The sequence below is a fragment of the Lissotriton helveticus genome, chromosome 7 (assembly GCF_964261635.1).
Source record: "Lissotriton helveticus chromosome 7, aLisHel1.1, whole genome shotgun sequence".
In the NCBI taxonomy this organism is placed as follows: Eukaryota; Metazoa; Chordata; class Amphibia; order Caudata; family Salamandridae; genus Lissotriton; species Lissotriton helveticus.
The window spans coordinates 486,211,475-486,235,805 of NC_136068.1; the positions used below are offsets into that span (position 1 = coordinate 486,211,475).

The window sequence follows — 24,331 nt, forward strand, 5'->3', positions numbered from 1 at the left end:
AAACACATCATCCATAAACAACTTGAAAAAATCAATTGGCAAAAAGTTTTCAGTGTTCACCCTACACCCTGGAACACCAGTAAATTCAGGCAATGCCGGCTGCACCATGCCTGGTGCAACCCAGAGGTCAGAACTTTCAACGTCAGGCCTTGCAGCTGCAGGCTGCCGCCCAGTTGCCTCTTGTCTCACTACACCAACTGGAAGTCTAGCAGCCCCAGGCTGCAGCCCAGATGCCTCTTGCCACACTAATGTCACAGCAATGTCCGCCGCAACCACAGGCTTTTCATCCACACCAAAAGTAGCTTCATCAGCACTCAGAGTATCTTCATCATCAGATGAAGCCATGTGTAGAGAAAACTCACTACCTGAATCTTCACTTCCCACCTCTGGCTCAGAATCGGAGTCAGTCTCTGGACCATGGTCAGAGGAAGAATCAAAAAGCATACCAACAACTTGCTGAGCAGTAATCCGGCGGCTAGCCATAATCCTTACAAATAAAGGAGTCTGCACAAACAACTCAACAACCCCTACACCGTGCAAAGTAAGTAAAACAATGTAAGCCTTTATCACAAATATCTATATGTTGAAAAAATATACAATTCACTTACAAGAGACAGCTACACTCACCAGCACCTACTCTGCAAAGACACAGCAAATAAATAGGCAACGATATCCCACTAGAAAGAAGAAAGAAAAAAAACTTACATCTACAGAAGTACACATCAAGAACAAATGCAAAACATGTTTTACAATCACAAAAAGCAGAAAAGTCTAAAAAAAAATGCGGGCTCCTAGGAAGCGACCCTTACCCAAGGGGTCGCTTCCTTTATAAATAAAATACAATCCCTGCACGATGGTGCACGATCGCGCTGTGCGCGATCGTGCACCAGGAATGTCCTGCATTGAGACATCAGGGGAGAGGAAACACCGTTTCCTCCCCCCCGATGCCTCAAGGCACTGAACAGCGGCCTCCCGCCCCACCGGAGGCCAAAACCTACCTCCTCTCGCTGGACACGCTGGAAACAAATGGCTTCCAGCTCGTCCAGCACTTCCTGATGACGTTGGCGCGCGCTGTGCGCGGTGACGTCACCAGGAAGCGTGGGGGGGCCAGGGGGATGCAGCTGAAAGTCTTCCGCTGCCACCCCAGGGAAAAGCACCGAGATCGATGCCCGAGGGGGGGAGCGCCAGCGCTCCCCCCGAGGGCTGTGTCGATGACGGAGCGGTTCCGTCATCAGCACAGCCCAACCGACGCTGATGACGGAACCGCTCCGTCATCAGCGTCGAAGGGGTTAATCAGCTACCTAGTTTCAGTTTCATCTTCACTGACATGGTCATCTTCAGTATTGGCGACATGTTCTTCTCTTGCCTGGGCTCTATCAAACTCAGCAAGCAACCCCTGAAGTTGTACTTTGGTTTATTTAGACTCAGTTGCAATTTGGCAAACCTTGCAGAGTTAGTTGGGACCTTGTTAGAACATCAACAAAAATTCTAAAACATTCCCAACTACTAGTATACGTTTTCAAAATGTTAATACAATGGACTGGGGGGACACTTAATTCAAGGCCCTAACATTTCAGATTAGAAAAATTTGGAAAAAATCAAAATTTGTGAAGAATGTTTTTAACTAAAGTAAATTGTGGGTTTCTTCGTGGAATCACCTGTTGACCAAGTGGTATCAGCAAATGCAAAGTCTTATACCCCACCGATAATCCACCAATGTAGGAAGCTGGGTTTTTATGTAGTGTACTAAATGAGGTACACTGTAGAAAGTCCAGACGATCCTTCTTGCTTACAAGGCTTAAGTTAATCATCCCAGATGTTCTCTTTTGTGGTAGTGTGGGCGAGCTGTTTAGGCTTTTCAGAGGGTAATGTTGAGCATTTGTTGTACAAACATAGTCAATAAATGAGACACACTTAAGAAGAAACTTGAGACAATTAAAAAAAAAATCAATTTTAAAAGAACTTTAGACACCAAGAACTTCGTAATCGGGGAATTACTTTATACACTATCACATTTTATAGTAGAAAATCACAGCTGTCAGATTTGAGGCATGAGTCTTGTACACGTTAATGACATCCTATGGGTGAAACATTCACTGCATAGGGTCACTTGCAAATGGCTTAAATGACTGTTCTTCTGGACTTTTGCGCCCTCTCCACACAGAACATTGACGACAGTCCCTCCGGGGCCACATAGTCGTGAAACCACTGTTCCATGAATTCGGTCGCGCGGGCCCCCTCACTCCGTTCCGGCAGGCCTATGACGCCAACGTTATTCCGCCGATTGCGGCCTTCCGCATCCTCCACTCGATCCATCAGGGACACCACCTGTTGCTTCAGCTGTTGGACAGATGCCGAGTGGTCCGACACCGTCGGTGTTATATCTGCTATCGCCAATCCTTGGTCTTTGACTTTGTCGGCCAATTTAGTGTGATCAGCTTTGAGTAAAGCCTATCACGACTCATGACTGCCGGAAATATAGCTGTTGCCATCAAGGGACTAGTAGACCAATATGAAGCCATTGATGGTTTCCTAAGCAAGTCCATCAAAAAAGTTAAACGCAAAAACTTTTTCATCTCCTCCAAATTTGTGAGAGTCCACCGGGTAGCTCTAGCGTGGGGCTTAAGGCTGGCACTGTTCACCCTCAAAAAAAATTCTGCATACAAATTAGTCTGCTCTACAATCTCTGCCAAAAACACATCATCCATAAACAACTTGAAAAAATCAATTGGCAAAAAGTTTTCAGTGTTCACCCTACACCCTGGAACACCAGTAAATTCAGGCAATGCCGGCTGCACCATGCCTGGTGCAACCCAGAGGTCAGAACTTTCAACGTCAGGCCTTGCAGCTGCAGGCTGCCGCCCAGTTGCCTCTTGTCTCACTACACCAACTGGAAGTCTAGCAGCCCCAGGCTGCAGCCCAGATGCCTCTTGCCACACTAATGTCACAGCAATGTCCGCCGCAACCACAGGCTTTTCATCCACACCAAAAGTAGCTTCATCAGCACTCAGAGTATCTTCATCATCAGATGAAGCCATGTGTAGAGAAAACTCACTACCTGAATCTTCACTTCCCACCTCTGGCTCAGAATCGGAGTCAGTCTCTGGACCATGGTCAGAGGAAGAATCAAAAAGCATACCAACAACTTGCTGAGCAGTAATCCGGCGGCTAGCCATTATCCTTACAAATAAAGGAGTCTGCACAAACAACTCAACAACCCCTACACCGTGCAAAGTAAGTAAAACAATGTAAGCCTTTATCACAAATATCTATATGTTGAAAAAATATACAATTCACTTACAAGAGACAGCTACACTCACCAGCACCTACTCTGCAAAGACACAGCAAATAAATAGGCAACGATATCCCACTAGAAAGAAGAAAGAAAAAAAACTTACATCTACAGAAGTACACATCAAGAACAAATGCAAAACATGTTTTACAATCACAAAAAGCAGAAAAGTCTAAAAAAAAATGCGGGCTCCTAGGAAGCGACCCTTACCCAAGGGGTCGCTTCCTTTATAAATAAAATACAATCCCTGCACGATGGTGCACGATCGCGCTGTGCGCGATCGTGCACCAGGAATGTCCTGCATTGAGACATCAGGGGAGAGGAAACACCGTTTCCTCCCCCCCGATGCCTCAAGGCACTGAACAGCGGCCTCCCGCCCCACCGGAGGCCAAAACCTACCTCCTCTCGCTGGACACGCTGGAAACAAATGGCTTCCAGCTCGTCCAGCACTTCCTGATGACGTTGGCGCGCGCTGTGCGCGGTGACGTCACCAGGAAGCGTGGGGGGGCCAGGGGGATGCAGCTGAAAGTCTTCCGCTGCCACCCCAGGGAAAAGCACCGAGATCGATGCCCGAGGGGGGGAGCGCCAGCGCTCCCCCCGAGGGCTGTGTCGATGACGGAGCGGTTCCGTCATCAGCACAGCCCAACCGACGCTGATGACGGAACCGCTCCGTCATCAGCGTCGAAGGGGTTAATCAGCTACCTAGTTTCAGTTTCATCTTCACTGACATGGTCATCTTCAGTATTGGCGACATGTTCTTCTCTTGCCTGGGCTCTATCAAACTCAGCAAGCAACCCCTGAAGTTGTACTTTGGTTTATTTAGACTCAGTTGCAATTTGGCAAACCTTGCAGAGTTAGTTGGGACCTTGTTAGAACATCAACAAAAATTCTAAAACATTCCCAACTACTAGTATACGTTTTCAAAATGTTAATACAATGGACTGGGGGGACACTTAATTCAAGGCCCTAACATTTCAGATTAGAAAAATTTGGAAAAAATCAAAATTTGTGAAGAATGTTTTTAACTAAAGTAAATTGTGGGTTTCTTCGTGGAATCACCTGTTGACCAAGTGGTATCAGCAAATGCAAAGTCTTATACCCCACCGATAATCCACCAATGTAGGAAGCTGGGTTTTTATGTAGTGTACTAAATGAGGTACACTGTAGAAAGTCCAGACGATCCTTCTTGCTTACAAGGCTTAAGTTAATCATCCCAGATGTTCTCTTTTGTGGTAGTGTGGGCGAGCTGTTTAGGCTTTTCAGAGGGTAATGTTGAGCATTTGTTGTACAAACATAGTCAATAAATGAGACACACTTAAGAAGAAACTTGAGACAATTAAAAAAAAAATCAATTTTAAAAGAACTTTAGACACCAAGAACTTCGTAATCGGGGAATTACTTTATACACTATCACATTTTATAGTAGAAAATCACAGCTGTCAGATTTGAGGCATGAGTCTTGTACACGTTAATGACATCCTATGGGTGAAACATTCACTGCATAGGGTCACTTGCAAATGGCTTAAATGACTGTTCTTCTGGACTTTTGCGCCCTCTCCACACAGAACATTGACGACAGTCCCTCCGGGGCCACATAGTCGTGAAACCACTGTTCCATGAATTCGGTCGCGCGGGCCCCCTCACTCCGTTCCGGCAGGCCTATGACGCCAACGTTATTCCGCCGATTGCGGCCTTCCGCATCCTCCACTCGATCCATCAGGGACACCACCTGTTGCTTCAGCTGTTGGACAGATGCCGAGTGGTCCGACACCGTCGGTGTTATATCTGCTATCGCCAATCCTTGGTCTTTGACTTTGTCGGCCAATTTAGTGTGATCAGCTTTGAGTAAAGCCTATCACGACTCATGACTGCCGGAAATATAGCTGTTGCCATCAAGGGACTAGTAGACCAATATGAAGCCATTGATGGTTTCCTAAGCAAGTCCATCAAAAAAGTTAAACGCAAAAACTTTTTCATCTCCTCCAAATTTGTGAGAGTCCACCGGGTAGCTCTAGCGTGGGGCTTAAGGCTGGCACTGTTCACCCTCAAAAAAAATTCTGCATACAAATTAGTCTGCTCTACAATCTCTGCCAAAAACACATCATCCATAAACAACTTGAAAAAATCAATTGGCAAAAAGTTTTCAGTGTTCACCCTACACCCTGGAACACCAGTAAATTCAGGCAATGCCGGCTGCACCATGCCTGGTGCAACCCAGAGGTCAGAACTTTCAACGTCAGGCCTTGCAGCTGCAGGCTGCCGCCCAGTTGCCTCTTGTCTCACTACACCAACTGGAAGTCTAGCAGCCCCAGGCTGCAGCCCAGATGCCTCTTGCCACACTAATGTCACAGCAATGTCCGCCGCAACCACAGGCTTTTCATCCACACCAAAAGTAGCTTCATCAGCACTCAGAGTATCTTCATCATCAGATGAAGCCATGTGTAGAGAAAACTCACTACCTGAATCTTCACTTCCCACCTCTGGCTCAGAATCGGAGTCAGTCTCTGGACCATGGTCAGAGGAAGAATCAAAAAGCATACCAACAACTTGCTGAGCAGTAATCCGGCGGCTAGCCATTATCCTTACAAATAAAGGAGTCTGCACAAACAACTCAACAACCCCTACACCGTGCAAAGTAAGTAAAACAATGTAAGCCTTTATCACAAATATCTATATGTTGAAAAAATATACAATTCACTTACAAGAGACAGCTACACTCACCAGCACCTACTCTGCAAAGACACAGCAAATAAATAGGCAACGATATCCCACTAGAAAGAAGAAAGAAAAAAAACTTACATCTACAGAAGTACACATCAAGAACAAATGCAAAACATGTTTTACAATCACAAAAAGCAGAAAAGTCTAAAAAAAAATGCGGGCTCCTAGGAAGCGACCCTTACCCAAGGGGTCGCTTCCTTTATAAATAAAATACAATCCCTGCACGATGGTGCACGATCGCGCTGTGCGCGATCGTGCACCAGGAATGTCCTGCATTGAGACATCAGGGGAGAGGAAACACCGTTTCCTCCCCCCCGATGCCTCAAGGCACTGAACAGCGGCCTCCCGCCCCACCGGAGGCCAAAACCTACCTCCTCTCGCTGGACACGCTGGAAACAAATGGCTTCCAGCTCGTCCAGCACTTCCTGATGACGTTGGCGCGCGCTGTGCGCGGTGACGTCACCAGGAAGCGTGGGGGGGCCAGGGGGATGCAGCTGAAAGTCTTCCGCTGCCACCCCAGGGAAAAGCACCGAGATCGATGCCCGAGGGGGGGAGCGCCAGCGCTCCCCCCGAGGGCTGTGTCGATGACGGAGCGGTTCCGTCATCAGCACAGCCCAACCGACGCTGATGACGGAACCGCTCCGTCATCAGCGTCGAAGGGGTTAATCAGCTACCTAGTTTCAGTTTCATCTTCACTGACATGGTCATCTTCAGTATTGGCGACATGTTCTTCTCTTGCCTGGGCTCTATCAAACTCAGCAAGCAACCCCTGAAGTTGTACTTTGGTTTATTTAGACTCAGTTGCAATTTGGCAAACCTTGCAGAGTTAGTTGGGACCTTGTTAGAACATCAACAAAAATTCTAAAACATTCCCAACTACTAGTATACGTTTTCAAAATGTTAATACAATGGACTGGGGGGACACTTAATTCAAGGCCCTAACATTTCAGATTAGAAAAATTTGGAAAAAATCAAAATTTGTGAAGAATGTTTTTAACTAAAGTAAATTGTGGGTTTCTTCGTGGAATCACCTGTTGACCAAGTGGTATCAGCAAATGCAAAGTCTTATACCCCACCGATAATCCACCAATGTAGGAAGCTGGGTTTTTATGTAGTGTACTAAATGAGGTACACTGTAGAAAGTCCAGACGATCCTTCTTGCTTACAAGGCTTAAGTTAATCATCCCAGATGTTCTCTTTTGTGGTAGTGTGGGCGAGCTGTTTAGGCTTTTCAGAGGGTAATGTTGAGCATTTGTTGTACAAACATAGTCAATAAATGAGACACACTTAAGAAGAAACTTGAGACAATTAAAAAAAAAATCAATTTTAAAAGAACTTTAGACACCAAGAACTTCGTAATCGGGGAATTACTTTATACACTATCACATTTTATAGTAGAAAATCACAGCTGTCAGATTTGAGGCATGAGTCTTGTACACGTTAATGACATCCTATGGGTGAAACATTCACTGCATAGGGTCACTTGCAAATGGCTTAAATGACTGTTCTTCTGGACTTTTGTGTGAGTGGAGACCAACGTCCTAGACAGCACCAAGAGTTTAGTTTTACCTTTCCCGGGCTTCAATGGACTCGGGCTGGGGGCTCCAGTGCATAGATGTTTTGTCCAGCGGTCGTCGAGTTTGAGGCTCCCGCGGTCCTCCGTGCACCACCAGAAGAGAGAGAAGAAATACAGCAAGATGATTTCTGGCGTGGAGCTGGCCTCTGGTGACGTCCCTCAACATGCAGGTCTGTTTTGGCGGCGGTGGTGGTGTTCGAATTGAACACAAACAAGCATTGGAGCTTGCAACAGGGTCTGGTACCCTTGTGTTGGTGTAGGACAGATCCTGGAAGTCCTGGTGTCTTACCTGGTGAGGAGATGGACCTGACCGCCTGGAACACGGTGACCTCTTCCTGGGTGGCTGTTGCATCGGTGTGCCCGGTGCTCAGCAAATTGGTGCACCGAACGTCCTAGTCGGTGGCTGTAGGGAAGTGACTCCTCCACTTCAAGTGAAATGCCATCTGGTTGTTGAAGAGCTGGCAGCCTCCCAAGCCATTTGGAAGAGTCACAGCTGCAGGATGGGTCGGGTCTGGGCGAATGGGTAGGAGCAGGCAGGGTTTTGCACCAAAGTCCACAGCTAGTCCTCTGTTCTTGCGTTCTTTTGCTCTTCTTTGGTAGTCACTAAAATCTGAGTTCCTGGTTTCATGGGGCCGTGTAAATACAGAATGTGGGGGTATTAAGGGGAGTCAAGGGTAGTAGCCAATGGGCTACTTACCCTTGGGTTCATGACACCCCCTACATGACCACTTCCTGTGGGGAGTGGGTATAACCCTGTCCAAAAGTTCCTAATTCCACCAAAATCAAGATGGTGGAAAACTTCTTTTGTGGAGCATAACAGGCAGCCCACCTTAGGGGTGTGACTAGTCTGGTAGTGCAACAAACCTACTTGCATAGCTAATTTCCCACCTGTCCTGGTGCCAAATGGGCCACAGGCAGAGGGTGGAATCTCCCAGGTCTGGGGGAGGGAGTTTGGGTTGCATATAATAGGCGGCAAGGTCTTTGAAGCCCCAGGCCTTGATATGCTAAATCAATAGCCGTCCTGCCGGAGGGGTGTGAGCACCTTCCTCCGGAACAGGCATTGTTACTGGCCTCCGAGAGTGTGGGCTCACACCTGCTGGGTGTCAGAAACATGTCTGGTGGCAGACTGGAGGATATGGATCAGCAAGCACACTAGATACTCGTAGGTTTTTCAATAAATCCACTACTGGCATCAGTATGGATTTATTAGGACAGGGTATTTGATAACAAACACCACAGGTTTCAGAAAAGCTATTGTGTAGCTGATAATGACCAGTGCCCAGTATGTATACTAAAGATGGCTTCCTTGTTCACTTGCACTCTTTTGTAACTGAATTAGAGAGCACAGGAGCATATCACAGATATGTCCTCACATGTTATATAGTGCACCTGCCTTAGGGGTAAAAGGCCTGCTGAAGAGGTGACTTGCATATATTGCGTGTCTGGGGGCATCGCAAAAAGGGTGTGTGTCATATCATGTTTTCACACTTGTTTGCACCATTTCTCATAGCCTGCAATGGCAATCTGCATGAGTTTGATGGCGGGTCCCATAGTGTGGCACAATACATGCAGCAGCCCTTAGGGACCCTCTTTAGTACCCATGCCCTAGGTACCGGGGATACCATTTACTAGGGACTTAGAGAGGTTCTTTAGGTCTTGCCAATTGGGGTACAATTGAGCAGTTACCTTGTTTTAGGTAAAGAGCACTGGAGACCTGGTTAGCAGGAACACAATGCACTTCAGTCAAAATTGCATCAAATACCAGCAAAAAGTAGGGGTGACCATATCAAAAGGGGCGCTTTCCTACAGTAGCGTTTATTTCCCTTTCCCTTGCAAAACACCTTCCTTTGCTTTTACTTTGCATCTCACTGCTTACAAATCCTTTTGCACTTGTGTTCTGTTCTCCTAATTTTACCAAATTGACTTTGTCTTTGAAAGTATTTAAGCCTGGGTACTGTAGAATTTTCTTTTACTGTTTTAAATGAATTTTAGCACATAAAATGGATGTCAATTGACATATAGTTGTTTTTCTCTCAGTTGGCATGCCCACTTTGGTTTCTCTTTCCTTAACCCACTTCCTCTACTTACCAATATCGCAAACCCGAAGAGAAGGAGGAAATCTCAGGACGGTCTGAGGGAGCATACTACCGGCTGTGCTCGCAGTGAAGGCTTTTACACAATCAGCAAGAAGGACAAGGACAAGTATCTCGACAACTATCCCATGGCAGTGCAAGAGTTGGATGCTTTGGACTCACAGGTAGACTCCTTTTAACAGAACTCCAACACAAAACTTGCACTTTCACCTAATTGGTCAAGATTTTATTTGTAGATTATGTAAATCAGATTGTTTAATAAGGCAGGGTTCCTTCCCTTTTGATTAATTCTGATCTTCCAGACCAAAACACTGCAAGACTTCAATTTTATTAAGCTTTTGTTATATATGAAACATATCTTATAGAGGATTCTATCTGCAGATGCCTTACCTTAGAATATTCTCCTGGCGTCAGACTGGATGTGGAAATTTTCAAAGCAGTACCTCTGCATGGTGGTAGGTTATGTCGAATGGCTCCACATCAGCGTAGTCCGCTCCGGATGTGACGTGCATAATGCTTATATAGGTGCCACCCTAGCCCGCTGACATCCAGTTCTTTTCTTTCCGCATTTTCAACACAGATCTAGCGAGAGCTACCTCAATCCACTTTTTGGACTTGTTTTTCAAAAATGTTTGTCTACTCTTATTGTGCTTTTTACTCCCAGTATGTGAGGAATGCCCCCCAAAAACCTGTGTGGTTTTAACCCTGTGGTTCTCGTCACAGACAGATGTCTGTGACACACTTGGTTTGCGTCTGATGCCTGGAGCGGAGGCAACTCCAAGGCCTGTCCCGACTGCAACTGCATGAATACAAAAGCTGTTTGGAAGTGTTCCCTGAAGCTCCTGGTCGCTCAGTGCCAGTCAACTCCATCACGTTTCAGGTATAGGTCAGGTAAACGGTTCAAGGCCCGGTTGTGGAACCGTTTCTGGCGCTCATTATTGTGCTCTAAGTCAATGTCGGCTAAGTCCCACAAAAAAATCTAAAAACTTAAGCACCGGGCTAAGTCTTTGGATGATGCGCTGGAATGACCCCATAGTTCTAGGCCCCTCTCCCATGCATCAGCTGCGAAACTTGAGCCTGCGTCTGCCCAGCGCCTCCCAAAATTTTCTGGAGCTGGAGAGACCCCCACTCAAATAAAAATAATTTTACATTCTGGCAGCCAGGCTTCCCTCACCCAAGACAGTATACGCCTGTTGATGGGACCAGTTTGTGGCTTGGTGTACTAACAAGAATGTTGAACCCCTCTCTGCAGCCTTGTCCGGGGTGTTGTTAGTTGTTCAATCGTTAGCCCAGCAATACTTTGCTTTGGGCACAATTGAATGGTATCTTTTGGCTATATCTGCTTTATTGCAGTTGCCGGATCAGCCTCCCCTGTTCATTTCACCTGTTGTGACGTATTACCCAAAAGTACTGCAATACATTTCCTCCGAAACCCTTCATCTCGTCTCAAAGGAACCTGAACGTAGTCTTGAAGTTTTTGATCTACTTGCCCATTATGCCCATGCATAGCTGCAGTCTGTCTTTTGATCAACAAAACTGCCTTTCTATAAGCCATTGCATTGGCCAGAAGAGTTAGCCTTGGCCCAAAAAGTGTGTTATCGTTCTGCACAGTACCAAAGAACACCAGGTGGACAATCAACTCTTCATTGGGTTCGCTGGAGCAACGAAAGTAAAAGCTGTGCAGAAATGGATCATCTACAGATGGATTGTACTCTGTGTTACTGTCTGCTGTGCTCTGGCTGGACAGCAACACCCTTTGGGCTTGCGGGTTCAATCCACCGGAGCCAAGGCTGCAGCCTCAGCCATTCTGGACCTTAGGCCAAGTACATAGTCCACAATGTCTTGCTTGGGTTCTTGGAGAGGCCTCTCCCAACCCTCTTTCACAAGAGAAAGTGGTCCCCTTACAGGATGACAAACAGAAGTTCAGAGGGGGAAAACCCTACTCCCTTCTGTGGTACTTCCCTATAAGCGAAGAGCAGGCATGGCAACAGGACATCCCATCTCCTCTTGAGTTTTTCAGGGAGTCCCATGATCATACCTTTCAATGTCTTGTTGAACCTTTCAACAAGACCATTGGTTTGTGGATCGTATGGGGTAGTGAACTTGTACTGCACTCCACACGCCTTCCACGTATGTTTTAGGTATGCAGACATTAAGTTAGAACATCTGTCTGAAACCACCTCCTTAGGAAACCCTACCCTGGTGAAAACACCCAGGAGGACCTTGGCTACTGCAGGAGCTCACAAACTCCTTCACCTTTTGGTGCATCTGGGGTCAGTAGAAGTGACTAACTAGCCTTTCCCAAGTTTTTGTTTGCCCCAGATGTCCAGCTAGGGGGATGTCATGAGCCAAAGTTAGGAGGAACTCCCTGTACTTCTGTGGCACTACAACCCTCCTGGCGGTTCCAGGAGTGTTTTTTTTTCCTTAGCATACAGTAATCCCTCTTCCCAATAAGCTCTGTGTGTACCACTGACAACTCCCTGTGCTTCTGAAACAGCTTGCTGCCTCAGGCTTTCAAGAGTGGGGCAGTCTTGCTGACCCTGGCACAGCTCTTCCCTAGTGAGTCCCCCTGGGCCCAAGAGTTCAACCTGGTAAGGCTCAAGCTCCATGGGCTCAGTTCCCTCTAGGGTTTCCAAGTCCTCCCCCTGAAGAGAGAGGGGTCCTGAGAGGTTTGCTGTGTAGAAGCTGGTACCCCAGTCTTCTTGCTTTTTCTCTTGGTTGGTTGGGTCATACTTTCAGGCTCCAAACCTACTTGTTCACCCTTATTTTTGCTCTGTGCCCTTGTTTGCACACACACCAATTCAGGGATACCCAGTATGGCTGCATGGGTTTTCAACTCAACCTCCGCCCACGCTGAGGTTTCCAGGTCATTGCCAATCAGGCAGTCAGCTGGTAATTTCTGAGAGACCACTACCTGTTTCCTGCCAGTAATCCCCCCCTCCCCCAGCCTAATATCACCATAGCCATTGGATGAATAGTGGTAACAATGTCAGCATTGGTGACTGGGTAAGTTTTCCTAATCAAGTATTGCTCAGGGGAAACCAGTGTATTTCTCACCATAGTGACACTGGCACCTGTATCCCTCAGAGCTTTTATCCTATTCCCATTCACCCTGGGGTACTGTAAATAATTCTTTAAGTTGGGTGGCCACACAGCTGCATTGGCAAACTCAACCTCCCCCATGGAAACTAGATTTGCTTGAGTGTACATCCAGATGTGCTCTGGGCGCTCCTCTGATCCCAGTTGTAGACTTGCTGCCCCAAGAGTAGCTGTACTGGGTGCCTTAGGTGCCTTGTTATGGGGACAATTTTTGTCTACAGTTAAATGTCCCAACTTCTTACAATTGTTACAATAGGCCTTGGAGGGATAAAAGTTCTTCCCCCTATAGGGCTGAGGCACATAGGGAGTACTTTGGGACCCACCCACCTGTACAAGTTTTTGGGGTCCTTTGGAAGACTCAGACTTTTATCTTGGGGATTCTCAACACCTTTTCCCTTCGGAGGTTTTGTGACCACCTTCTTTTGTTCTCCCCCAGTGGTTGTCCTTGTCACCCTTGTCTTGACTCAATGGTCTGCCTTCTTTCCCAATTCTTGGGGAGAAATTAGACCTAGGTCTACCAAATGCTGATGCAACTTGTCATTTGTGCAATTACTCAACATGTGTTCCTTCATAAACAAATTGTAAAGTCCAGTAAATTCATACACATCATGTCCAGCTAACCAACCATCCAGTTGGTTAGCTGTCCATGTCCATGTCTTCACTGAGTAGTCCACGAAGTCAATCATGGACTGGGTCTGGGTTTTGTGAGCCCCCCTGAATCTAATTCTTTATTCCTCAGTGGTGAGTGCAAAACCCTCAATCAGAGTGCTCTTCATGAGCTCATAGGACCCTGCCTCTGGCCCAGAGAGTGTCAGAAGCCTGTTTCTGCAATTACCAGAGAACAGTTCCCACAAAAGTGCCCCCCATAGAGGGTTATTTACTCTTCTCATTTCACAAGCCCTCTCAAAGGCTGTGAACCACTTGGTGATGTCATCACCTTCCTCTAATTTAGGGACAATCCTATCCTTATTTTTAGTATTGCTGCCACCATTGATGGATTCCTTTCTTTTTCTAGAGCCAGGAGTCTAGACTCTAGGTCTAATCTTTTGGTCAGCTTGGCTAACAAGCTGTCCTCTTCACTGGACTATTCCCAATGTTTCCCTGGGCCCTGGTCCACCTGTGTAGGTCCTAGGGTCGCAGAGGGTGATTCTTGGAGTAAAAGGTATGGGGACCCTTTTCTCCCTAGAGATGATGGGGGGGGGGGGGGTTATCCTCCTCCTCTGTCACCTCTTCCCATCCTGACTGGGTCATCACCAAGTTCAGAGGGGTGGCCTTTAGGATACTCAGACATGAGCTCCTGGAGCCTTAGTTTGGTTGGATGCAGGCCCATTGTTATATTCTTAAGTTTGAATAAGGACCTCAATTCCTTGAAAGACAAGTGTAATTAAGGTGTGAGGTCGAGCTCCTCAACCAGGTCTATGGTGTTATCTTCAGTAATAGCTGGGGTCTGTTGAGACATTCTAACCTAACAGTTCTAACCCTCTAACCTTGACTACAGTGACTTTTATGTTTCTAAAATTCTACTGGGACTTAAGCAAGGCACTGACAACACTTAGTATTTTTGAGAAAACAATTTCAGTATTCTAAAGATAATTTATGAGTTCTGGCGTGTGATCAGATGGTAACCAAGTAGTCCAACAAATGCAAGTTTGTATCCCACCGCTGCCACCAATGAAAGAAAGTGACTCTGTATATACTGGACCAAAGTAAGGTACAGTGTGTAGAGAGACCACAGTCCCCAGAGGTTTGGTAGAGGATAAAGTTAGATATAACCTTACTCTCTAAAGTGGTAGCTTAGTCGAGCAGTAAGGCAGTATCAGAGGACAGTGTAAAGCATTTACTGTACACACTCAGTCAGCAAATGGTCTCACACACTCAAGAACTGAACTCTAGGCCAATTGTTTTGCATCAAAAGATATAGTTGTTTTATTTTAGAACCAACAAGGTGTCAAAATATACTTTCTCAGAATGGATTACTTTAATTAAATACTTTTCAGATAGGCAATAGACTCTTTGGATACAATAGTTGCAGTTTGCTGCAATAGGCAACACAATTTCAAACACAATGCAACATTGAGCTCAATGGGAATTACTAGTTAAATGCAATTAATTACTTTGTAGATTACTTTTCCAACCACAGGACTGGATCCTAGATGCAGTCCTGGGACATGTGCTGTAAACAGTTAAGTAAAAGCGTTTTGGTTACAGTAGTGATTTTTAAGGAATATTATTGTATTTTTAAAAGTTGACACTTAGAAACTTTTCTGGATGAAATTATCAATGTTATCCTATAGAATGAAATTCAGTTTGCAGGTAAAGTATGTTTATGTTACTTTTGTAATCCAGTGCTGTGCTCCTAGATTCAGCACTGGGACATCTATCTGGGACTTTGGGCAAAAGTCCTAACCCATGAGTTTATTCTTAAAGTAATCAAAGCCAAATTACAACCAACCCTCATTTATGGTTCCCCCATTACTAGAGGGAAAGATGTGAAGGTGCTTGACTTACTGATTAAGGTTTTTAACCAACCTTTGGGATTGCCAGGTCAGTGTGTCAAGCAGAAATTAGATTGGAATTCGGTCTCCAAAGACAGTGCCTGGTATCAAAAGGATCTTTTTTTTAAATGCATGGTCGCATTGTCAACATCAGCCCCTTCATCTTTAGGGAATATTTGTTGGCAAGAAATTGATAAATCTGTTTACACGGCTAAATGGAGAGCTTGTATTTTAACTTCCCTACGAGATATCGGCCTGCACATTGAACTGCCAGCTCTGCAAATGCCCAACTATAAATTAATTTTTTTAAAAGCCTATTAAAGCTGAATCGTTTAAATTAGATAAAATTGCATTAGCTGAGAAAAACTATGCATGGTACGTGATCAATTCATACCAATTCCCGCGTGTTCAGCCGTATTTAAATGTTTTCTTTTCTGTACAGTTAAAAAAAATGTTTTTAAGGTTACGTATGGGAATAAACCCAAAAAAGGAGGGCGCTCGATCTTGGATCAAACAGTGGCCGGATTCTAATTGTAGTTTTTGCGGATGGCCACAGGAAACTCTTGTACATATAATATGTGTATGCCCAAAGCTGATTAATCTTAGACGTTTCGTTTTGAGACCTTACTTTCTGATGAGTGGCGTGAGATCTGCTCGACAGGCATTGTGATTGTCTGGTGAATCGTTCCATTATTATGTCAACTGGTAAAAATGTTAATGGCAGTTGAAACATGTCTAATATAATAGGGCAGATCCCCTCTATTTTTATGGCTTTGTGCTATTAATTTTAACGGCTCATAAATTCTTTTACTTGATAATTTTTGTTGCGACTGTATTAATTTGAACTGTAACGATAGCTGGGTTATCATCGCAGCAAATTGATGCACTTTTTGCACATTAGCACTTTGAAAGGAAGGGGGTCAACAAATATATAAAATGAACTTCCTTGCATTAGTCATTTTTGCACCTTACCAGTAGCACTTTGAAATATAACGTGTAGTTTTTACAGTGGAAATGAATGGTTATTTGTCAGAATATTTCTCCGTTATATCCATGGAAATAGTATGTAATGCACACCGTCACTTTAAAATGTATAATGTGCAATAATATCCTGTGATTAACGATGTAAGGTGGTTAGATTTGGGCATATTGATAAGTTTTTAAATTGTATTTATGGGACAGTTTTTTATATTATGTGTTGAGAAGATGTTTTGTTCGTAATGTAAATGGGTTTTTCTTGGAGATGTAAGATGTTGTGATTGCAATGATTTTAATTAATCAAGCAATAAAGATTATATATATATATATATATATATATATATATATACTATAAGTATCTAAAACAGGCAAGTTATTACGTTTTTATTGTTGGCACAATTTTTAAAGAATATTTGTAAGTTTCAAAAATCGACACTTAGAAAGGTTTACAGCAAAAAGCAGGCAATGATATCCTATGGAAAGAAATTCAAGTTACTGGCGAGTACGGTTAAAATTACTATTCAGGGTCAGTAATGAGCTATAAGATGCAACACTGAGGTCTCTCCTGATAACAGGTGAGTAAATCGGAATTAGTTGTTCGGCTGATTTTAGATGAATGTTTTAAAGTTCCAAAACTCCACACTTGGAAGAATTTCCAAATGAAACCAGTCAATGTTAGCCTATGGAAGAAAAGTGAGTTATCTGCTTTTAGGTAAGTACTCGACTGGCAGAGTTAAGGTTCTGAACATAGACTCAGTGGTCTCCCAGGGTCAGGTAGGTACAGTTGTTACAACCTCAGGGGCAGCCGGGTGCAGAGGTAGTTAGTCCCAATGTTATCCAGTGAGAGGCAGGGAAGGGGGCCTTCGGTTGGTGGCTGCTGGCAAGCAGGCCAGGCGGCTGTGGGAGCTGGGCTCCTGGTCACTTACTCAGGGCAAATGGGGAAGTAGAGTAGGACAAAGGTTGCACTGCCAGCGGCACTCGGGCGGCTGGGGGCTTTTGAGCCGGCGGGCGCTCAATGTTATTCAATGGAGATCTTGGAAAGTGGACAAAGGCTGCAGGCTCGGGGACGGAGGATCTTCAGGAGCGACCAACACTTCGAGGGGTAAGTTGGGATCTTGGAGGATAGGTAGGCACCCCGGAGTAGGGCACAGGGGGCCGTGGGGTGCTGGGTGCAGGGGTGTCTTTTGATGTCGGGAAATCTTACCCTCTGCTGGTCACGGTTGGAGGGGTCCCTGGTTCTGAGGCTGCAGGCATCATCTGGGTCATCAAGGAGGGTCCTTGGGCACTGGATTCCAGGTCAGAATTGCCGGGGGACGTTCTCAAGGTCTTTGTCCACTCAGGCACAGGCCGGGCTCGGCGGGTGCAGAGTGGGCTGGAATTGCGGTTCCTGGCTGGCACCAGGGGTATTGCTGTTTGAGAAGAACCACTGCTCGTGGGAGTCTCAGTCTTTAAGAGGGTCAAGGCAGGCAGGTCCTCTGGGGTTCTCGAGGTTGCTGTCCGCAGGAGACGCCGGGATTTAGCAGGAGCAGGTTCAACGATCAACAGGCCGGTAGGGATGGGGCCAAGTCAGTTGGTGTTGTCCTCTTGTTAGCAGCTGCACATCAAGTCTTCTTCTTCTTGGTCTTCTTTCTTGTTTCGAAATCGGGATCTGAGGAAGGAACATTCAGGGATCCCCTAAATACTAAATTTTGTGGCGTTATAAGTAGGGGAAGGGCAGGGACCAATAGGTCCCTGTCCTGGGGAGAGTGCACCCCCTAGCCTGCTCCTCTCCTGTGGGAGGGGGCAGGGGCCTATCTCTGATTGGGCAGGGCTCCCCATCCTCAAGATGGTTGGCGCCCGGAGTTGTGCTTCGCTTCACCTCACCTCTCCCACCTGAGGGGTGGAGTTGGCACAGGCTGACATACCCCCTTACCTGACGTAGAGTTTCCAGTCAGTCTTCCCGCCAGAGATGGGGGTCAGAACTGGTGGGGGCCAGTTGCTGAGTACAGCACGTGGCCTGGAGAAGCTCACAAAGGCGGCATGCCTTTTGAAGCTTCCCCCTGCCCATCCTGGGGGAGGAGACCTAGCACCTCGCCCAGGATGTGCATTGTTGCAGGGCCCAGGAGAGTGGGGGGCTCTCCAACCAGGGGTCCAGCAACATGTCTGCTGTGTGGCAGCCTCTCAGACAAGACGTGGATTGTAGGTTAGGTTTCAGGGGGCATCTCCAAGATGCCCTCTGTAGTGCATTTTACATTAAATCCCACACTGGCATCAGTGTGGGTTTAATGTGCTGAGAAGTTTGATATCAAACTTGTCAGTCTTCAGTGTAGCCATTATGATGCTGTGGAGTTCGTAATGACAACCTCCCAGCACCATATACTCTTAATGGCATCACTGTACTTACAGTGCCCAGGAATGGCCCTGGGTACAGTAGGGGCACAGGGCTCAAGCACCTATGCCACACCACTGGCATAGGGCACCCAGCTAGACGGGTGACTGATGTATGGCAATGCAGTGGGTTTGTGGGCTTGGCACACAGGGATGTGTGCCATGCCGACTCTTTGTTTAGTTCTGTACCAGGACACTCAGCCTGCAAAGGAAGTATGTGTGTGTGTGTCAGGATTTACGGCACCTAAGGGTGGCACAATAAGTGCTGCAGCTCTCAGGGGTCTTCCCTGGTCACAATGCCCTGGGTACCTAGGGTACCATTTACCAGGGAATGACATGTGGCCAGGGATGCCAATTGGGTTTTAGCTTCAATACAGTTTTAGGGAAGGAACACACGCCCTGGTCACCTGATTGGTAGGAGCCCAGGGCACACTCAGTCAAAGCACATCAGCAATTCAGCAAAAAGTGGGGGCATACCATGCAAGAAAGATGGCACTTTCTCACACCACTGCATTAGCTCCTGGACATCTGTCAGGAGGCAACATGGGCTGTTTGCACACGTTTGCCAAGTAGTGCCTTGATAGTCAGGTCCGTTGTGATGGGCATTTTGCCCGTCCAGTCTTCCAAGACTTTCTTGTCTGAATTTGTTCGCAGACCCACCTTCGGGGTGTTATTGTTTGGGTATCTATCTATTCTAAGGTAAGGAATCTGCTGCTGGAAGTCTGTCAGATGAGCAAGTTACTTACCTTTCATAATGCCTTATCTGGTAGAGACTATCTAGATGCAGATCCCAACCTCCCTACTTCTGTGAACAAATTGTTTCCATCTAATAATGTCCCTATAGGTCCTTAGTGCCTGCACACTGGTACATCAGCATTCTGTTGTGACTTTGTACTTCTGGCACAGAAATATAACGAAAAGTAGCTGATAGTGTTTCAACTCAGAACCAATCAACGCCATGCACTGGTGCGCAGAGGTACTGCTCAAAAATTCCTGATCCAGTCTTGACACTAGGAGTATATTCTATGGTAAGGAATATGCATCTAGAAAGAGTCTCTACCAGATAAGGCGTTACCAAAGGCAAAGTAAATTTTTTATCCAGTATTGGATCTTTTAAAGATTCACATGCTTGACTCATTCCCCGTAGTCAAAGTGTGAGTCCCACGGTACCATAGTAAAGCAGTATGTATAGCTATCATAAGCTATAATTGCAATAGTTCATACGTGTAATAGCCTATCGGTCTCCTTTTTTTAAAGTACCAAGCTTGACCTATAACTAATCAGACGTTAGCAGCTCTAGATCATTCCCAAGAGAGGCTCAGTCGCTCAGATTTTCACAGCATGTCGTGTATAAAGGTAGTCTCCCTGAACTCTGCTCAGTTTTTCTTCAAAACAAGATATTCTGATGGATACATTTGCCTGTAGATTCCTCACCTTTTTTATTACCTCTTGCACAGCATTACCACATAAACTTTTTAATCGCTCTCCCACGTCGACGAGGACGTTTCAATTGTACGGCTCCTCTTGCTGTTCCGTGCTGACGTCAGTTGCCTTTTTTCCGCGCCTTCAACGTTTAGCGGTTTTTCTAGGATCTGGGTTTGCAGTTGCCCACTGCAGAGGTCAAATCAAACATTCTGTCAAGAGTTTCTTCACTCCCTTTCTTCAGTGATGGAACCTTGGCTTCCGTTCAATGAAGCTTTGACAGATTTCTGAAAGTATGGCAAAAGCCTATGTCTGCCCCAGCTGTTTCCAGAATGGTGGCAAGGCGATAAAGTTCAAGCTTCATGTTTTTCGAAACAGTCTTCAGGGTTCTTTCCGTCCACTCCAGGAGATAGGGACTCAAAAAAGCTGAAACGGTCAGCTAAAAAGGTATTCTCATCAGCCAGTATGGCTTTGAAGTCGACTAATGATTCGTGCCTGCTAGGATGATACATCCATGCATTGATGGACTCGGCTAAGGATGGTATTCCTAAACTGCCAGAGGATGTCCTAAGCCACTTTGCGGAGGTGCTGTTGAACACTCAACCTGCGGCCCATCAGGTTATTCAGTCCAGACTTGACATGGCTGACTCTTGCTAGGGTGATGGGTTCATGGGTGGCAACTAGAAGGCACACCTGGCTAAAAGGATCCAGTTTCTTTTTAGATGTTAAATTCACACTGCTGGATCTTAAGTTTGAAGGCTCTAGATTCTTTGAGATCAAGGTGGACTCAGCTTACAGTGTTTTAAAGATAGTAGAGCTACCGCTAGATCTCCAGGTTTGCAATCTCAGCCTAAGGGTTTTGGATACCGAAGATTTCGGGGCTTTGGAAAGGCTGCTCCATTTCTAGCCAGAAAGCAGCAGCAACAGAACCCATTGTTTAGAAGATACAGAGGGAAGGAAGGAGGTTGTCTGTGTGGATCTGCTCGTCAACAAGTCTTCTCTTCTCCTGGTCCCCCGACTGGCTCCGTATAGAAGCGGCTCTACAACCCCATCTTAGAGCATGTTGGACCTGTGGGAGGCCGGTTGTCCCATTTTCTACAAAATGGAAATCTGTTATATCAGATCTTTGGGTTTTGAATCTTGTATCTTTCCAGGAGCTTCCCCCACCTTTCTCCCCTTGCCATGGCTGGTGTTCCGAGGACCTTCTGTTGCTCCTGCAACAAGAGGTTCTGTCCTTGCTACAGAAAGGTGCGTTAGGGGTTGTTCCAGAGCAGGAAAGGGGTCAGGAATGCTACTCCCGGTATTTCCTGATCCCCAGAAGGACGGACGATTGAGACCGATCCTAGACCTCAGGGTCTTGAATTTTTACCTCAAACAGGAGAAATTCAAGATGTTGACCTTTGCCAGGTTTCTACTGCCTCTGCGGCAGGAAGACTAAATGGTGTTGATCGATTTACAGGATGCCTACTTTCACATTCCCATCCTGAAGTCGCATCAGAAGTATCTCCGTTTTACACTTGGGTTTCAACACTAACAGTTTGCGGTCCTTCGTTCGGTCTTACATCCTCACCATGGGCCTTCACAAAGATGATGGCGGTGGTGGTTGTACATCTCAGAAGGTCGGGGATTCCTGTTTTCCCCTCTCTGGACGACTGGCTGCTCAAGGCGAAGTTGCCAGAGATGGTGCTGCATCATCTGCAAGCAACAATACGGCTTTTGTTGGTTTTTCGATATATATATATATATATAACAAAATCTCACCTAGTGCCCTCTCATTGCAACCTTTTCAGAGGGGCAGTACAGGACACTACTATGAGTCATGCTTTCCCGCCTCCTCAGAGGATTCTAGACATCCAAGCTATGATTCAAATATTTCAGGATGAAGCGGCTGTTCCAGTACTGAAGGTTCTGCGCCTGCTCAGTCTGTTTGCTTCCTGCATACTGTTGGTCTACCACGCACACTGGCACATGAGACCCTCCAATGGTGCCTCTGCAGGCAGTGGTTTTAACACAATGGGGTTCTCAGGGAGGTGGTCAGAATCTCCAGAGGCACTTCACCGCGGCTGTTATGGTGGAGCGTTCCTGGCAACCTATCTCAAGAGAAGCTGTTTCAGCTTCCTTCTCTGGTGACCACGGTGTTAATGGATACCTCCACTCTGGGGTGGGGTGCTCATCTGGGGGATCTGGAGATCAAGGGTCTTTGATCTTCAGAGGCGAGTATGCTTCACATCGATCTTCTAGAATTGAAACCAGGCGTATCTCCTCCACTGCACTCTTCAAGAAAGAGGTGAAAACCATCCTTCTGGCCAAGATCTCCTGAACTTCATAGGTGCTGGATCAGAGACTCTGCATTGCCTTGTGTCAATGCTCACCTTGTCCTTTGGCACTATACCTCTACTTGATGGAGACACTACTGCGCTACTTTCTTCTTACTACCGACCAATATATGATACACGCTGGGTCACTGATTCACCCTCCCGATGCCCCCACTCAGTGCTCTCTCTATATTAAAACACTGGTATAAGCCTTCCTTTCACCCAAGGTGTATCTGAACACCTCTGTATTGGGATCAATGACTTGTGCCGTCTTATATTACTTGTTTACCGTACTGTATATTGATATGTTTTATGTATGTTTTTATTTTCCTTTCATGTTAGTGACTACTACATTGCTCCCATTACCTCTGTTCATTCCTATTGCCCCTACCCTTTCATTGTGAAGCGCTCTGATATCTGTAAGGATCTTGTTCGCGCTATATAAAACTTTGAATAAATAAATAAATAAATAATATGTTTGACTCTCAAGGCCGTGCTTCCAGAGAAGTAGGGTTGTTTAGTCTCTGCACCAAGGCTCTGCGACTGTGGTCCTGGGTTCAGGGCCATCAGATTTGTGTAATTGCAAATCATCTTGCCGGGGTGCTGAATGTGCGTGTGGACATTCTCAGTCTGCAATACTCGGCCGTTCACGAGTGGCTTCTTCATCCGGAGGTAGTCCATCACATTTACATGTTTTGGGGGTTTCCTGAGTAGACCTGTTGCCACTCACGAGAACGTGCATTGCTGTCGTTCTGCGGTCTCCAGTATCCGGTGTGGGAGCGTTGGGGGGCGCTTTTCAGTTAGATTGAAGCTCGCAGCTTCTTTACGCGTTCCTTCCCATACCCTTGATTCTTTGGTTTCTGAGGAAGATTCGCCAAGACCGTACCCATGTCATATTGATCACCCGGGATTGGCCTATAAGGGTGTGGTACACAGACCTCCTTCACCTCTCATCGACTCTCCGCTCTGTCTTCGTCTCAGGGCAGACCACCTCTCGCTTGGGCAGGTTCTACTACCCCATCTCCAGGGCCTGCACCTTCCTGCCTGGAGATTGAACGGGGTAACATGAGCTCTCTCACCGGATATGGTGGATGATGATATTATCGGCCAGAAGACACTCCACCAAATCTGTCTATTCTGGTACGTGGGCCAAGTTTGTTAAATGGTGCGGAGAGAGATCAATTGATCCTTCCAATCCAGGGAGGACCTGGACTGGCAGTTCGGGATGGACTGTTCCCATTGGGCGCAGGGTCAACACTGATTTGCATATGTCTGGGTTCAAACTGGAATGGCATGGGAAGCAGAAAACACAATGCCTTTAGTCCCAGATCACTTTACTGGGGTGAATGTATGACATTGTCCTGCATTCTGTCCATAGTTCTTTTTGCATATGCATTATAGAAAGCAGTTTCCTGGCCCTCGTGCGAAATAATCTGTTGTCCCACCTCTGCTTACTTCTCTACTAGCCCCACCAATTCTGCCACCTCTCACTCAGAGGACGACACCAGTTCCTCGCATTTCTCTACCTCCGAGGGACGATCCATCGTTATCTGATTATGACAGAGAAGAAGGCGAGATTCCCAAACCTCAGCCTCCACCAGGTGATTGGGACTACCCATCATACCTAATCCATCGTCACCCCCTCAGCACCCTGTCGATTCCCCTCCTGAAGACAACCAATGTTTTTATAACTTAATAGCTAGGGTGACTATGCAATTTCACCTCCCCTTCTCTGTCAAAGAGTCTGACTGTTTTCTTTGTCTTTCAATAACAAACAAGGAAATCATTTTGGTCTACACCTATTATAGACTACATCTAGCAAGAGGGTGTGAAAATCATAAAAAAAAATGCTATTGTTTCGGCTAGCATGCCTCGTATTGATAAAAAGTACAGGGCTCCAGAGGATTACCCTACATGCCTCACAGGACACCCCAAACCAGACTCTCAATTTCGCAAGCCACTCTCCAAAAACC

The 24,331-nt window shown here is 46.1% G+C and overlaps 1 protein-coding gene across 2 annotated transcripts in view; it reads left to right on the top strand.

Annotated features, from left to right (window-relative positions):
- The window catches only part of SETD1A (SET domain containing 1A, histone lysine methyltransferase), a 1,239,111-nt gene that overhangs the window by 978,147 nt on the left and 236,633 nt on the right, over positions 1–24,331 (top strand). For both annotated transcript variants that reach the window (XM_078652474.1, XM_078652473.1), the window contains exon 16: positions 9,674–9,846. In XM_078652474.1, coding sequence (XP_078508600.1) covers positions 9,674–9,846 — 173 coding nt within the window. The remainder of the gene's footprint in view (positions 1–9,673; positions 9,847–24,331) is intronic.